General features: G+C 32.5%; 2 protein-coding genes across 7 annotated transcripts in view; one reads left to right on the top strand and one right to left on the bottom strand.

Moving 5' to 3' along the window:
- Window positions 1-5,465, bottom strand: part of LOC113401133 (uncharacterized protein) — an 84,305-nt gene extending 78,840 nt beyond the window's left edge. For all 6 annotated transcript variants that reach the window (XM_026640881.2, XM_026640885.2, XM_026640883.2 and 3 more), the window contains exon 1: window positions 5,252-5,465. In XM_026640881.2, the coding sequence (XP_026496666.2) occupies window positions 5,252-5,353 (102 nt within the window). In that variant the 5' untranslated portion in view covers window positions 5,354-5,465. The remainder of the gene's footprint in view (window positions 1-5,251) is intronic.
- Window positions 5,466-8,650: 3,185 nt separating this feature from the next.
- Window positions 8,651-17,917, top strand: LOC113401132 (tetratricopeptide repeat protein 21B-like). Its single transcript, XM_026640880.2, has 13 exons — window positions 8,651-8,886; window positions 8,964-9,070; window positions 9,488-11,540; window positions 11,622-11,907; window positions 12,348-12,541; window positions 12,904-13,296; window positions 13,787-13,891; window positions 15,016-15,187; window positions 15,606-15,768; window positions 16,044-16,247; window positions 16,332-16,430; window positions 16,764-16,882; window positions 17,471-17,917. The coding sequence occupies exons 3-13, from the start codon at window positions 9,618-9,620 to the stop codon at window positions 17,707-17,709; spliced, it is 3,897 nt and encodes a 1,298-aa protein (XP_026496665.2). The 5' UTR covers window positions 8,651-8,886; window positions 8,964-9,070; window positions 9,488-9,617; the 3' UTR covers window positions 17,710-17,917.
- Window positions 17,918-17,991: the final 74 nt, after the last annotated feature.

Below are 17,991 nucleotides of genomic sequence, written 5' to 3'. Positions count from 1 at the left end.
CATTGGAGCTTTTAGTTTAGTTTGTTTAGTGCTAAAACATATTCATCACAGGTCATCTTTTTCTCTGTGTATGTCAAAAATAAAACTTTAACTTTTCTCCTGAAATTGTGACACAGTTAAGCAAAGCTAACTCAGTATTTTTGCCATCGCAGTTCGCAAATAGTAGGTAGGTACGCCTGCGCAAGCATTTTGTATTTACCAGATATCAATATAAAACTATAGCTCCAATCGCTACATTAAAAATCTAAGTAAAGTCATGCATACGAGATCGTAATAAAGTATCAAAACATTTCGCTGATTCCCAAACGTATCGTTTTCCAACGAGAAAGTCTAGCGTGGTAACAATATCCACAATCCACATAATTTTTTTCTCTCCCAAGAAACCGCATTCACATATACGGAGGTAAATTAATCTGCCACAAAAGGGAAAGTTTCTCATTCGCATGGTTCACATGATACGGGAGTTCTTGATTCAATCATTAAACGATACATATTATGCATACCACTTATTAAACATTTAATTGCCGAATTGTGTCGACTAGTAATTAATCTGTTCACACTTTTTGCGAATTATATTTTACATACATTAACAGCCTGTAAATTTCACACTGCTGGGCTAAGGCCTCCTCTCCCTTTGAGGAGAAGGTTTGGAGCATATTCCACCACGCTGCTCCAATGCGGGTTGGTGGAATACACATGTGGCAGAATTTCGTTAAAATTAGACACATGCAGGTTTCCTCATGATGTTTTCCTTCACCACCGAGCACGAGATGAATTATAAACACAAATCAAGCACATGAAAATTCAGTGGTGCTTGCCTGGGTTCGAACCCGAAATCATCGGTTAAGATGCACGCGTTCTAACCACTGGGCCATCTCGGCTCAGTGCTTAATCAATTATATGATTATTTATTTATTTATTTAAAAGGTCACAAACTAAACACGTATCGAAATTTTAAATTTTTCAATTTGAAAGACGTAGATAACAGTTTTTGAGGTAGCTTATACAATATTAGATATGATATTGGCAACAAACACAACAATTAAGCAAGATCAGTATGAATATTAAAATACTATATTATTTTATAGGAAGTAAACATAATACTCTTTGTACTAGTAAAATACGGTTTTAATTATCAAACAGCAATGGCTGAAACCATAGTAAATCGTATCAATACATTCGACGAGTATCATAATTATTTCAAAGAATTCTTTTTTTTCTTTTGATTTTTGAATTCTGTCGTCATGTCATGTCTGTTTTCGTTATGGAAGCGTTACACTTTCATATCGATTGTCAAATACCTAACCACCGATTCTCAAACGACATAAGATCCACTCAAGAATAAAAAGAAAGTCAGTCGGACTATTTTTCGAACCGATAATAAATATTTATACTTCATATTTGTAATGCTATTTATGAAATAAAAAACTAAGATTTTTAATTAAGGAATACTCTTCTTGTTCTTATGCAATGTAATTACAGCTTTGAGTTTTTATTAAATGTGTAATCTACTAGATTTAAGAGGTAGATATGTAATTCATCAGAAACAAATAAATCAGTTCCCTATAATTATGTGCTATGGTTACACAACATTTTTAATTATTGTATTTCTACTTTCAAAATCAACTCACTATATTTTGTTTTTAATCAAAAATTTAATTACTTACTTTACTTAACCGAAGATCACAGGTGTAAATTCTAGCAACAGAATTCAATTAACATATAACGACTATTCCTCCCAAAAATAAAACTCAGCTTAATCGTGAGGAACAATTCTATTGATTTTTATCGGTTCTGATACGATCTCGATTATATTCCAATACTACTTCGACCGAACCGCAACTGGATCGTTGTGTAGAATAGAATAGGAAAACGAACGGACTGAACGACAACGATAATATCTCGATTCGATGCCGATAAAGTGACAAGTTGATAGTAGAATTGGCCTCTATTTTGTTAACGTGTTGTTTCATAAGTTATATTCAATCTGAAGACAAGGTAATACTATGGAATCCTAACCTTAAAAATCAATTTACAACAGCAAGTAGCGTGATATTTTTTATGGATCTTTCTTTTTAATAAAGGGAAAGTCTTTGTCCAGATGTCAGGGGTATATTAAAAAAGGTTACTGACCCCTCATTCTCATTGCACGGCCTTATTGTTAGTACAAGTGATATGATTCTCTAATGTAATCCCGACATGTTTACATTAACAACTTAAGAAATAAATTTATATTAAAAAGTAGCAAATAACAATATTAAAAGTGATATAAATTATAAAAAATTGTGTATTCTTCCATTTTCATTGAACCATACAGAATAGAATATATACATTCCGAATCGCGAGTAGATTTACGTTTAATCTTGTAGTAACGATATAAAAAGATCTTTATACTCTTTACACGGCTGCCTGCCTAAATTTTTTAAATGAAATCTTTTTTTTAGGGTTTATGAGTTTTATGTAGATATATGAGTTTTTAATCCGACTATAACTTTTTAGCGTCTGAACATATTTAGATGTATGGGATATCGTTAAAATTCTCAAATTATCCCGAGTGACAAGAAAAGGCAATAGACCGTCTGGCTTTTTAATTTTCATATATATACTTCACTTAAGATTTTAATTTGAGATAAATAAGGACACAATTTTATTAATTTTTAAACGTATGTTTTCTTAGATATTTATTTAAGTAAGGGACACTGGTCTTGTGATTAAACGGAGCGTCGCCTCAGACACTTGCCTAAGCCCGTAACTATCGTGATGGTGAAAACGTAATTACCACGTAACTCTACATTCGTGTAATAATAGTGCTCGTACGATTACGGATAAATTAAATGAGCAATATTGAATACACTTGCCTTTAAATTGTGTTTATCTTATTCGTTAACACTGTTATTTATCACTAACACTCTGCGTAAAGAATAATATTTAACATCTCACTATAATAATTGGGGCACATCGTTATGTCTATAAGTTTTATGTGGACTGTCCTCGTCCACATAAAATTTATGATCCTGATCCTAATCTATTCTGAAGAGCAGGTGAGAATACCGAATTTTGAGGCTTTAATTAGAATTTCTTAACAACAACCCTAATTTTTATTAGTCTAACTCGCCCCTTGGTCCATGACACGAGGTAGGTAAATTTCTATATATATATATATATATTATATTTCTATATATACATAACAAAATGATAATAGTTCATATAATTCAATTGAAAATATTTTCGAAGTCGTTGAAAAGCTATAATTTTTTTACGTCATGGGTCAAATTTTTCAACATTGCCTGTTTATAAGGAGATAATCGGGTCACTGCCCCTCATTGTGTCCATCGAGCAACAATCGTGTTTCTGTATGCCAGTTAATTGTAAAATGTAACTCCGCACGAACATCAGTCATAACGATCTACGTACACCGCATCCATTCATCCCTCGTCACGTTTCGAAAGCTCTATCTAGATAAATATTTCACGATATCTAGTACAAGGTTGTCTGAAAACATCCATTTATTGTATAGATTCGAGATAAACTACATTAAAGGTCATATTATTGCTAAAGGTCTCGTATTAAATCAATTTTACTTAACCGTATCAAATAATCATAACAAGTAATATAAATATGTCAATTTTGTCCAAAAATCATTTATTTCTGAAGTTCTATATTTAAATTTTGAATTTTATTTTTCTTCTAAATTACGAACGCATTGAATGGAAGTCGGGATTTAATTTTTGGATTGAAAAAAAATAAACGGGTGACAAAGCAACCATTCCGCTAATATATGACAGGAACAAAGTGGAATACAAAAAAAAAACAAAATTAAGCGTTGTTTACATGGTAAAAGAAAAAGTAATTAAAAATGAAAGTAAAACAATTTCCAATAATCAAAATTATATGTAATCATTCAGAATTTCGAATTACATAATAAATAAATATTCATTTGATATCGTACTTTAAAAGAAATTTAATTTGATAATGTTTTCAAAGAAAATAAATATCGAAACACTTTATCAATTGACTTCACGGCCGTGTAATTGTGCTGATGATCTAATCGAAGTGACCACGTTTGTAACAGGTAGTCGGCGAACGTATTAATTAGCATTTTAGAAATAACTATGATCTATTCTGAAGACGAGAAATTTCTTTTTTTTACATTTAAATTTAAAATAAGGCAAACACGAAAACGTACAAGATATATATCATAAATCGTGTACGTGAAACAAAACTTATGAGTTTATATACAATCATATTTAAAGCTATTTTACAAGGTTAAGTAGATCCAATATGGTATATTTCTACCAAATCTAGAATATATACTATTTATGGCAGATAGTAAGAGGCAATTCCTTGCCGTAATGAACATTTATAATTAGGCACGTTTATGGATCTTTCTTGTACGCAGTAGTAATACGTTTATTATAGTCCGTTCACTTTAAGAGTGTCCATGACTTTCAACTTAAGTAACAATAGAAACGATAATAAAAATTACTCGCTTTAAAAAAAAAGACAACAGTAAATTTTCTAATATTTAAATCAAATTTCATTAAACATTACAGACACGAGTGAGTTTCTTTAAGAGTTCGGAATAATAATTAGATAGATACTTCCTATAATTACTATAATCGTATTATAAATTTGCTTGTCTGTATGTAAGGGGTAATCTCCGACGCTAAAGATGCAATACTAAAATTATTTCACTGCATTACATTATTCCCGACTGCTATGGGGAATAAATTGTATTTATATCGTATATTTTTTCTTATTAATACACTACATCCGTGCGAAACCGGGGCAGGTCGCTAGTTTATTTGTATAGATAGTGGTTGAATATGTAACTGAATTTTGCTTATTATTTGCGAAGCGTAAACCCTATACGTATAACTAACCCTTTATAAAAAAAAATCATAATATTATTGTGATATTTTTTATATTCTGATATAAAATAAAGTTACGTAAACATTTATCGTCATTCAATATTGTAATATTTATTGCCCATTCATCAACTATAAGTTAGTTACGAATGAAACGATACATTTCTCTTAATTTTCAGTCCCAAAGATTGCATTTTATCGTTACTAAATTCTTCGTAACATTTCCTAAAAACAAGACAAAACATATATCTTTATATATGTGTCCAAAAAAACTTGATCCACTAACTCCATCCTGAAAAGTGTTAGTACACACTTGGGTGAATGTAGACAGCTTGTTAAAAACTCCTCACATAACCCAATACATACTAGGTAGATATACTTACTCTGCGTGCACTTCCGCTAACGCTACTGGCAAGGCTATCGGCATCATAGTGACGCGCGAACGCGTAAGGGCCCGGATGGTCCCGGGACACACATTGCCCCATAAGCCCGCTCCCACAAAACTCAAATTATAAGCAATTCACATCAATCACTTTTATTATTCCTTTATATCACTCACGCTACACTTCACATGAATAAGTCTCAGTAATTAAACATTGTTATCTTATTTAATAAGTTAGACTCACAAAGTTCACAATTTATTGGATCTGTTAATGAGCAGTTATTAAGTAAGTACTATCAAGTAAGCTTTCGATAAACACACGTGTTTAGTCTAAAAATAAAATATGTAATTTGTTAAGCAATATTCCTTCTAATTCATTATTCAATTCAGTATGTGAAAAGAAAAAAAAATTTAGAAATCATATCATAAAATATTTATTAACTACTTTAAAAAACTTCTAAATCAAATTATTTATTTATTACATTAATATTATATTATTTTATAATATTGGTACTTGATATTTACACACTTCACGAAATATCTAATAGACGAAGAACATTAATAATTATACACATACACAAATCCACCTGTATACACAAAAAGTATAAAATCGAATGTAAACTTTATAGAATGACCACATCGAATTTTAAACTTTGGCGGTCAAAGCCACACCTGCTAACGGTGGGTGATGGAGCGCGTGGCGCGCACTGCGCTCCATGTGCGACTGTGACCTGCGCAGGCGCACCCGCGACATCGTGACGCGGACCTTGCACAGCTGTTGATTGACTCATGCCATACGCCGTCAAGTGCCCCTAACATATGACTCCCTATCCTGTAACTAATATACTTTTATTCCTATAACACAGAACTATATGCTTTAACATAATACTACTGTGTCTCTTTTATATAAAGAAATGCGCTTGTAGTCTAGGATTAGGCAAGTTTAGTTACCGTTTATATGCTATGTTCATACATTACTTATACATGTGTATTTATCGGCAAATTAAATAAAATCTTCTTAATATTATTACTATAAATTCACACACAATGTATTGTAAAATGCAGAGCTTAGAACAAATATTATAAATTAAAATTAGTTTTCTATTCGTTTTGCTTTGCTGGTACGAATATAATATGTTTGTATAAGTATCATACCTTCTAATTTATATTATTATTAAAATAATTATTCATTATTAAATATAAGCAAACCGTAGGTATTTGTTTGAATATGAACATCTAGCTGAGTCAAGATTCTCTCGTGGCTGGTACCAGTTACTCTTCATTCACTTAGATTCATGCCCGGACATACCCGAATTTTTTTTATGTACTTAATTAATATAATATACACACATCGAGATAAAAGTTTCTGATGAAAAACATCTTAATGTGTAATTGTGTATCCACCATGGAGCAGCATAGTAGAATAAGCTTCAAAACAAAAGGAAAGGGGGCCTTTGCCCAGCAAGCCATTCGCACACCAATTTAGGTACGTTGTAAGTTCACACTCTTTCTTTTCGTTTGTTTTGTTGAGATTCGACTCATAGGTACCTGAAAACTTACCATCAATGTTCATTATTCTAGTGTACGCGCGTGTTACTTCAGCCGTACCCCAAGGTTCATACCATGGACCGATTTTATAACAAGTTGATTTTTGTTAGAGCCGAGATGGCCCAGTGGTTAGAACGCGTGCATCTTATCCGATGATTTCGGGTTCAAACCCAGGCAGGCACCACTGAACTTTCATGTGCTTAATTTGTGTTTATAATTCATCTCGTGTTCGGCGGTGAAGGAAAACATCGTGAGGAAACCTGCATGTGTCTAATTTCAACGAAATTCTGCCATATGTGTATTCCGCCAACCCGCATTGGAGCAGCGTGGTGGAATATGCTCCAAACCTTCTCCTCAAAGGGAGAGGAGGCCTTTAGCCCAGCAGTGGGAAATTTACAGGCTGCTAATGCTAATGCTAATGATTTTTGTTAAGAGTGGATAATACGAATGTAAAAATAACTCCAAATATATTATTATTTATAAATAATATTTTAGTGCGTAAATCTAGAAAAAGATCCATCTTTTAATTCTTTTTTCATTATTTTTGTGACTGTTTCATTTTTTAGTAACTTTAATATAGTCATCAAACAGTATTTTTAAGTGTAGGTACTTTTTTCCAAAGCCTGGAATTAAAATAAAAGAATTTTAGTTATGCTCTTTTTGTGTTTATTAAAACTAAGCATCTAAAATAACGGTAAGTTTTTAGAATAAATAAAAAAGTTTAAGTTATTTATGAAATTAATTAATTTTGCAGTAAATCAGAAAATGTTGGTGTTGGATGATCATCACAAATCACAAATCACGTTATTCATTATTACAGATAACAAAGTATTTTTAAAAGCGAAATTTTGTAAAAACTCATTGTAGTTAATGTGACTAGAATATAGTCCGCGAAATAGAGTGAATCTCCAATAACACTATAATGTCCATCCATTAAACAAGTTATAACTTATAAGTTAAAAAGGTAAAAAAATAATAATATGTAGCTTATACAATTTATAATGTTTATTTACACGTACATATAATATATAAAGTAGTATAAATATTTTAAATACAGTAGTAATTGTTATGAAATTGAAAATATAAAACAAAGAAAAAAATTAAACAATTAGACAAAGAATGTTATTACCAAAAGTAGGTAATTAATTGCTAATGGCGTAAGTTTCTGCATAGATTTTATGATGAAAACGTAAATCAACGATATTAAGTAACCTTAAATATACTTATTTTATTTGTAATTAAGTAAATACGTTACAAGGCAATAAGACTGGTTAATAATATAACTTTTTATTAAACTTTTCTTTATTTCTGTTATAATATTTACACTGGATATTTACGTTTAATATGTTATATAATTAATAACGTTGAAGCAATTATTTATATTGAAAACTTGAACAAATATATAGGTATAAAATAAAAATATCCACTGTATAAAACATGAACATTAAACATGGTGGCAAAGATGCCATGGTTAAATTAAAGAGCCTAGGGAACTACAAAGTTAAAAATGAAACTACCTATGCAACTAGCTAATGCTAGCATTCTTGGCACCATTCCACGCGGTCAAGATTTATACAGTAATTATTTTTAAATCTTGTATATATTAATAAATAATACTTATATAAATAAATTGAATAAAATATCCTATGTATTGAGTAATGAGTATATTAACCTCAGTTTTTGACAGCAGAATATTTTAATAAAATACCTTGTATAGTACGAAAATAATATCATAAATGTTTCTTAATTCTTTCATATTTTAAGTGCACTTACATATTATACATCTTTACATTTCTATTATTATTATTATTGTCAAATTTGTCAATGTCAATAAATTAATGATAATGTCAAAGTTTGACAGCAAAATAATTGTTTATATTAACCTCTATTTCATGGGTTAAATTCCCTATCTAGTGCGCAATATTATAATAACAGCCAATAGGTTCTATTTTAATTTGTTACAGTGAATTTTTGACTTATATAATTCCATGTCTGGAATGATAACTAGAGCAAGAGCCTTCTCGACGCAAGCGTTGAAGGTAGTCAATAATGCTGCTAAGCAACATTTTGTTGTGACTTTACAAAGCGGTAAATCGATTAGTACTATTATAGACAAAGTTTCAATTTCATACTATTTTATATTAAAATCGAGTGATCATTTACAGCAGAAGCAACGGTCAGTTATGATAAAAAAGACGCACAAATAACATTTATCCACACGAATGTGCCGAAAGAATTTCAAGGAAAAGGTGTTGGAAAACTTTTAGCTCAGGTGTGTAATAATTAATTAAAACATTTTTATTACGAAAAAAACTTATTAAATTCATACATATTTTACATTTTTATTTTTAGTATAATATGTGTATAGTGTACTGTAATATTCATAAAGAAATAAGTAATTTACTTTTAACAAAACTTGTCCTTTTCAAACAAAAATCTTGATGTTGGATCATAGCTTGCGTTTAAGATTGAGTAAAAAACAATGTATCTATTATTCACATATGTATAAAGTAACACCTATATTACCAAAATATAAATGATATTGGGTAATAATAACTTTACAAATGTATCTGTTTTGTAATACTAATCTTTATACAAAATACATACATATTTTAAATTATAGCTAGACAAGCATCATATTGTATAATTTATATGCAATACTAAATTTTGGAAATTTATTTGTCAACAGCATGTTTTTAGTTATGCGCTGGAGAACACCTTGACTGTGATATGCAAATGTCACTTCCTTGCTAAGTTCTATGAAGATAACATAGATAAATTCACAAACCTCCAAGTTAAACTGGATTTAGATTAATACAATGGATATAATGTGGTCTAGATGTAATATACATTATTATTTACGTGAAAAGTGTTATGGAAAAGCTAAAAAAATTGCTAGGGATGCTTCTGTGCAATATAGTGATAACACAGAATTTTTATTTTATCATGGATTATGCAATATTTTAGAAGGACAGGTTGAACAGGGCATAAATGAGTTAACGCCATTACAATCGAATAGAGATTTACAATTTGCCATTGTAATGGCCCTTATTTACAGTTATAAAATGTTAAATAGCTCTGAAAGAGAAGATTTGTATAACTTGGAGTCTAAATTGAAAGAAGAGCGAAAATTAGCAAATGGTCCATCTTTCTATTATGCAGGTTTATTTTTATCGCTGGCTGAGAAACATGAAAAGGCATCTGAATATATAAATAAATCACTTAGGAAAGATGCTAACAGCTTGGATACAATCATTTTGAAAGGCTGGAATGATATGTACCTTAATATTGGAGACATTCAAACTTCGATTTTAGATTGTCTAGAGCTGGCTCTCCAAAAAAGTGACAGGAATGTTGAAGCTCTTTTAGGTCTGGCAAAATTTAAATATTTTACAAGAGATTATGATGCCTCTAATTTATTACTGGACAAACTTATTGTTAACAATCCTGGCCAAGTAGTACCAATAATAGAAAAACTAAAAAATGAATTTTCTGCTCAAAAATGGGAAGCGGTTTATGATGCACTGGAGAGGGTTCTTTCGTTAGAACCAACTAATATTGAAGCATTAAAAATTAGAATATTTATTGCACTCTGCAAAAATTCAGACTACATTGAGGCAGTTGACCAGCTAAATAATTTTTTCTCTCTCCTTGAAAATGAAGAAACCAACAATGGCTTTCAATTTTACAATACAGCACAGATATTTTCTAGAGCCTGTGGAAGATCTAGTGCAGTACTCTCGCAAGTATACCGATTTGCCCAATGCGCATCAGAAATGTATTCAAATAATGTTGATTACTTGAGTGAAATTGGCTATCAATGTATTCTGCAAGGTAAATATAAGGATTCCTTAAGTTTCTTTAAAGCAGCTAGCAAAATCGATAGCAATTCTATAACTGCTTTATGTGGATTAACTATTTGTCAAATGTTTGAAAATGGTCCAACTGACCAAATTGCTCAACAGATTGAGCTTTTGTATGAAATGCAAGGGACGCAAAAGTTTCCAATACTATATTTGCTATCAGCACAATTAAATGTAAAGAGTCCAAATGCAGTGAACTTTTTAAATAAAGCAATAGATGCTCAAATAACACTGGCCGATAGCTATCCATATGGTTTAATTTACATAAAAAATCTTGACCCAGATTTTCTATTAGAGGTGTATAAAGAATACAAGAAGCATTTACCGAAGAAACCTTCCGTCATATTTGGTTATTTGCTTTATACTCAAGAAGGAAACAATGCCTCAGTGACCAATTGCATAAGACTTTTAACTACAATATGCAAAGCATGTCCTGGATTAATAACAGCATTGTATGAACTAGCAAAGCTTAAGTTTTTGTTTGGTTATTCGAATGAAGCACAAATTTTGGCTCAGCAAATTGTTGACCTTGATAATACTCACGCAGGAAGTCAAATTTTAATAGCGCAAATATATATTCAGAATGGTGCTTTCGCAAAAGCAGCACAATGCTTGGAAATGTGTCTTAGTTATAATTTTAAAATTCGAGATAGTGCCATGTACCATTTTCTCAATGGTATCATTTTAATGAATATGAATGAATTGCAAGAAGCGTTGTCAAGTTTTAATACAAGTCTGCAGATATTGATGGGAAAAAATAATATAAACAGGCAATATGAATCAGATCTAAATATAATCGATAAAGCCACATTATTTTTACAAATAATTGAATTACAAACAAGTTTAGGTCTATTTGGTGAAGCAGGGAAAACAATGCAGGTAATCATTTAAATGATTTAATTTTAGACACTTTTTGTAGTTAAATTAATATAAAATATAAATTCAATTTGTTAATTTTAGGAAGCAATACAGGAAATTTCATACACATCAGAAGAGAGCCGTTTGTTAATAGCGCGTTCAGACTTAGCCTTAAAAAAAGGTGATGTTGATAACGCAATTGAAATTCTCAATGAAGTGAAACCAGGACAACCTTACTACTTCCAAGCTCACAGTAAAATGGCACACATTTATTTGAAAGAGAAGAAAGATAGAGCTATGTTCACATCTTGTTTCAAGGATATTGTTAGCAACCACCCAATGGCAGATGCTCATACCATGATGGGTGATGCTTTTATGTCGATCCATGGTAAGTGCTAACTAATTAACTTGGACAAGTATTTCCTAATGGATTTGTGAATATTAAAAATCATCTGAAACATTTGAATTTCTCCTTGATTTTTTTCTTTTAATACCTACCCATCAGATATTCTACCGCCAAACAGCAATACTTAGTTTTGCTGTGTTCCGGTTTAAAGGGTAAGTGAGCCAGTGTAACTACAGGCATAAGGACATAACACCTTAGCTCCCAAGGGTGGTCGCGCATTGGTGTGATGTTAGGAATGGTTATTATTTTTTAAAGTTCCAATGTCTATGGGTGGTGACCACTTACGTGGTCCATTTGAACGTCCGCCTACTTATTACATAAAAATAAATAAATGTGAAAATCTTTTTTCATATTGAAACGAGTACTAAATGTAATAATATATTATTAATAATAATTTTATCACTCTTATAATATAATTTTAGAACCTGTTCAAGCAGCCGAATCCTATGAAACTGCACTAAAAGGTAATCCTAAAGACATTCAGTTGATAAAAAAGTTGGGACTGGCTTTAGTGAAAATGCACGAATATGACAAAGCAACACAACACTACGAAAATGCCATTAAACTTTTGAATGATGATGAACTGAAATTTGAATATTTGGAACTTCTTATTAAGGTAAATGAAATAATTTAATAAAAAAATATGTTGCTATAAAATTAACGATATACCAAATATTATCGTTTCAACGTGTGCGTTGTAATTTTTAAGTTTACTGTAAGTGATTCCTATTAATAATCCATACTACACTTACTTTGTCTAGCAGTAAACTACCGTCAGACCAAGTTTTTTTCTTCTATAGAAATTATTTTACTCAAGAAAATTTTTAAACAAAAAACAAAATTGGATATTTGTAATAAGTGCCATTTTTGGTTTTGCCAAATTTAAGTTGTCATTGTTCATAAATATTGTCTTCATACATTTTAACGAATGTTCTAATTATTAAATAAAAAATTAAATATCATTTTATATGTTTGCAGCTAAAGCAGTACGACAAAGTTGACTTAACGATATCATCCGAATTAAACCAGTTGTACAATAAAGAGAAGGACATACCAACTTTGAAAAGACGCATTCGCTTACTCCTAGCTCAAGCTAAAAATCGAGAACTTAAAAATCCAACAGCTGGAAATACAAATCTTATTCTATCAGAAGCGAAGGATTTACAAATAACGGTCCTGAAGAGAATAGAGATAGATTCGAGAAGAGATTTAGAGGAGGAGAAGAGAGAGTTGTCTTCAATTCTCTGTTTGTTGGCGAAAGTGAAGTCTGCTAGGGAGCCTGCGATTGCGGCCAATCTGTACTCGGAAGCGTTGATACACACGCCGAGAGATCCGAACACATTGTTGGCGTTGGCTAAGTTATATGCACAGGTGAGATATTTTAATTGACATATTTTCTCATTGATACCAAAACAGGAAATCTTTAATTGAAAGGTAAACTTTGACTCTGACTTAGATAAGAAAATCATTTCTTTTTTCATTTCTGGTTGGTCCAGTTAATTGTTTAACTGTGCTGACCGCGATATCCTGAGATCGATTGGGTTTTTCCTTTGAGAAATTCTCAGCAGCAACCTGGCACGCCATGTTAGAATCCATTGTACTGTGAGAGTGAGCAAATGCAGTGCGACCTTGCACTATAATATCTCCTTGTCCATGAGGGATAGTCTTTGATTACTTTGATTGACCGCCGTGACAAAAAATAATTTAGTAGCACTAAATACCTTAAGAATGTATATTCAAATAATTAAACTCAAGTAACATAGATATTTTATGCTAATATTTATCTTTTCATAGAATTTTAAATGAAGTAAATGTTACTTTTAACTTTTATAATCTGTATTTAATTGACAATTTGTTTTAGATGAACAATCCAGAAAAATGCGAACAGACTTGTGCTGTGCTGTTAAACACAGATCCTAATAATGAATCTGCGGCTGTCATGATGGCGGATTTGGCTTTTCGCAAGGTAATGTATAAATATTTATATAAATATATACTGTTTATATTGTTCTTTATATATATATATATATATTTCTATCCTTGCCACGCGACGTCCTGCCGTGTTATTATGTAAGAATTCACACGTATCTCAATCGTGTTATGTTGATAATTTATATCGCATATCACATTCTAAGATTTCACGCTCGCGTTCTACGGTGAGTTTTCGTGACTCTTCTTACAGAATAACTCGACAGGCGGGGCCGGGTTAGGCAAGCGCGGCGCGCGTGGCACGGACAAATTGATCTGCTATGGGTTCTTAAGTATGAAGTGGTAGAAAAACAATTACATTTAGATTACATTTTTGTGGGTAATTAATAGTCTAGTAGATTACTAAGCCATAACGAGTACAAAAAGCTAGAGATGAGTATGGCAATTTAGTATTGTTAGTTTATACGAAACTAACAATTGAAAACTGATGATACTATACGATTTATTAAAAAAATTACGCTCAGGCCCACTAATACCTTTCACGTGGGACCGTAACAATTGCTACTCTTGCTACGTGGTTAATGTGGCGCTGTCAGAAGTGTTTACTGCTATTCCTCGGAAATCACGTAACGCTTTTGGTCCTGCGCCTAAACTCTTTCAATGCTCTTATACACACACACTAACACACCATCGAGCACTTTGATATTATGTCCTGCGAGGTTTGCGATTCTTCGCTGAGAATGTCCGAAATCAATAAAAAATAAATCTACAGGAAATAAAAATGATTATAGAATCAAATCATAGTGTATTTTATTCAAGTAGTAGTAGACTCTTAAAATGTTATTTTAACAACAAAATTAAGATTAAGTTACAATATTTAGTAAAAAATACGATAATTCTATATTAATATTATAGAGCTAAAAAAATATTTGAACTCGCTAAACTCAGGATAAAAAAAGCAAAAAAGAAAATCGATTAAAAAAAAGTTTCTTTTTGAAAGGCCATTAATTGGAAAAGGTAACGCTCAGTAACATCAGCAACTTAATAAATACTTTTAAATATACATTTAAACAAGTTGAAATGACAAAGGTATTACTTGCTAGTACTATTTTGACTTACTCGCTATAAAGTTATTATTCAATATCATAATTTCCTAAACAGGTTGATTTAGAGACAGCTCAACGTCACTTAGAACAGATCCTGTCAGTGAAGCCAACGAGCTGGGAGGCGCTTGCTCAGCTCATAGAAGTTCAGTGGAGACGTGGGAAGTTGGAGGAAGTAGAACCGGCGATGGAAGCGGCTAAGAATTCGTTGGGAAACCGAGATGATCCCGGTGAGTGAATCATGTTATCTGTCTAGTTTGTAAAACGCCACCTGATCGGAAGTAGTCATCTCCGCACGTTGATACTGGCATCGAAAGATATATACGATAGCCATTAATTTCGCCATAATTGCAATTTCAAGACTAAAAGTCTGCAACGTGTACAATTGGACATGGTTAATTTGTTCGCGACAAATGGAATCTCGGCTCCGACTTGAATGAAAACTGCATCGTTCAGTTTGAAAAGAGACATCGATACCTTTACGAGATATAACTTCGCCGTCTAGGAGGAATTGCGGCGTAGGGTGTTTAAAACACTGCAAGTAAAGGGAGATCTCTCCTGTAAACGCTTTACTGCGTATATATTGCGCCAGTTCTCCAGCACCACCCGATGGGTGAGGCGGGGGATACTGATGGCGATGCCCCGCAGGCCTCTCGTACTGCCAGGGCGTGCAGGCGGCGTACTGGGGCCGCGCCAACGCGGCGCTGCGGCAGCTGAACGCGGCGCGGCGCGCGGCGGCGGGCGGGCGGGCGGCCGCGCGCCGCATGGCGCTGCTGTGCCTCGCGCACCACGCGCCCGCCGGGGACGACTCGTGAGCGCCTCTCATATATACAGCCATAGGAGCCTATTGAGATGTTCATTTATTACATATACATTCCGATACGAAAGAACTAAGCTTGGGCTGTTGGCGCCGACCGAAGGCTTTGAGTGCTTTCCAAGGCACTAGTGTAGTTTCTTAATCGACTCATTAACTTTATTCGCTTCAATGCGACATTTGAATCCAGGACTTATGAGCTTTAACAGCCAGTCCCAAGACTGACGAGGCAGTTACGCGTTATAGGTTCTAATTGAAATTAAATCTATAAGGGATACCCGTCTCCTCGCCCTGAGAACGGCTGAGAAGTTACTAACAGAAGTGGCGCCCGCAGAGCGCAAAGCGTTACAAGCGCTCCTGCAACTGGCCACCAAACAGAAATCGCAGGCGGAACGAGTGTTGCAGGACATCTTGCCGCTAGCTACGGAAGACGGATACCAGGATGACCCGTACCTCATTCTGGCGATCGCTAATGCGTAAGTATGCAAAACTTGTAGTGATTTATATAGACATATAATTTTAGGAAACTCTTTTGATAATATATTTCAATATAATTTAAGATACAATATCCTGAAACAACCAACTCGAGCTAAAAACATTCTGAAAAGGACCATATCATCTATACCGTGGACGCCGGAAAAGGCGGACGGCTTGGAGAGGTATTTGATTTTTATTTCGATCCATTTAATCCAACTTTGTAATTTACAACGAGTAGTACTAAATCGAACGTAATTAAATAATAATTAATAATAATAGCCGGATATATTATTTTAAGATTATATGGATAGTTCTCGAAAATACGCCACAGACAATGTAAATATTAATCATTTCTCATACTAAGATCCTTGTGCCTTTAGTACACTGGCTCATTTTAGATAATTAAATTAATATGTGTGTGTATATATATATATAAAGCGTTTGTATTTCACACTGGAAACACACCTCAGTACAGTCCGAACATCATCGTTAACGGTAAGATGTTAAAATTTTAGATGCTGGTTGGAAGTTGCCGATAATCAAATAAGTTCAAACAGGACCGACGCTGCTAAAGAGATTCTAACAAAGATTATAAATCACAACAATTCCTGCGCAACCGCTTATCAATATCTGGGTAAGGTATTATTATCACACTGACTTCACCTTTAGCCTATTATTTCTCACTGGAAATACGCGTTGCGCAATTCTCCGCATGAAGGGGGGGGGGGGGGGGTTAGACGCTCTAAAATCAGCAGAACTTCTCCCTGTTAGCCTGTTCCAATATTAGGAGTACAGATAAGTAACTTTGTTATCGAATTGACATCTTGAATTATCTATGGTATTTATTATGGATTCTTAAAAAACTGTCATTTAATATGTCAAAGTTGCTATAGGAAGTTTGGATTTAAAAGAGCAACTATGCGAGTTTCCGGCCGTTTCTTGATGACAATTCAAAAATGCTTTATTATAAAGTTGACTTTAATAAATTATATTTGAGTAGTTAACTGTAAATTATTATTTATTTTAAATAAATATAAAATTATCGAGAATCGTTTTTAGTGCGTTATATGTAAATATAATCTTTGTTTATCTCTCATCTTTCCGCCATTGGAATACAGTATAGGGCTTTATGTAGTGATCTCTTGTACACAAGTTGTAGTAACGGTCTTGGGTATGGGATAGGTGAAATGATATTTTAAAACCACGATGTATTTTTTCACAGGTTCTTTAGCAGAAAAGGAACAAAACTATAAAATAGCAGCTTATAATTATGACAAAGCCTGGGTGTATTCGGGCAAAAATGATTTGACCGTTGGTTACAAATTGGCCTATTCATATTTGAAATTAAAGAAGTACCCAGAATGTATCGTCGTTTGCAGACAAATTTTAAAGGTCCATCCAGACTATCCGAAAATTAAGAAGGAGATTTTGGAAAAAGCTAAGGCTAATTTGAGGACTTAAATTTTTTTTTAAATTACATCTATATAAGAATAGTAGTGTTTAAATAAACATTTTGAGTTTGCATCTGGCAAAATATATTAATTTTCCAATAAAAAAGGAGCAATTTTTTATTTGTGTTTACTTTGACATAATATGAGCAAAGATACTTTTTTGGATATTAAAAACGCGGATTTAAGCGTCTTATTCTTGTATGTTATGACGAATTAAATGTTCCATGATATGATAAATATTTTTTAATACCTAGCAATTTCTTTGTAATTAAAATTACACACAATAGTTTTT

The sequence above is a fragment of the Vanessa tameamea genome, chromosome 7, assembly GCF_037043105.1.
Source record: "Vanessa tameamea isolate UH-Manoa-2023 chromosome 7, ilVanTame1 primary haplotype, whole genome shotgun sequence".
NCBI classification, from domain to species: domain Eukaryota; kingdom Metazoa; phylum Arthropoda; class Insecta; order Lepidoptera; family Nymphalidae; genus Vanessa; species Vanessa tameamea.
Note: the sequence above shows the minus strand (reverse complement) of the source record. Positions and strands in the feature narration are given on the sequence as shown.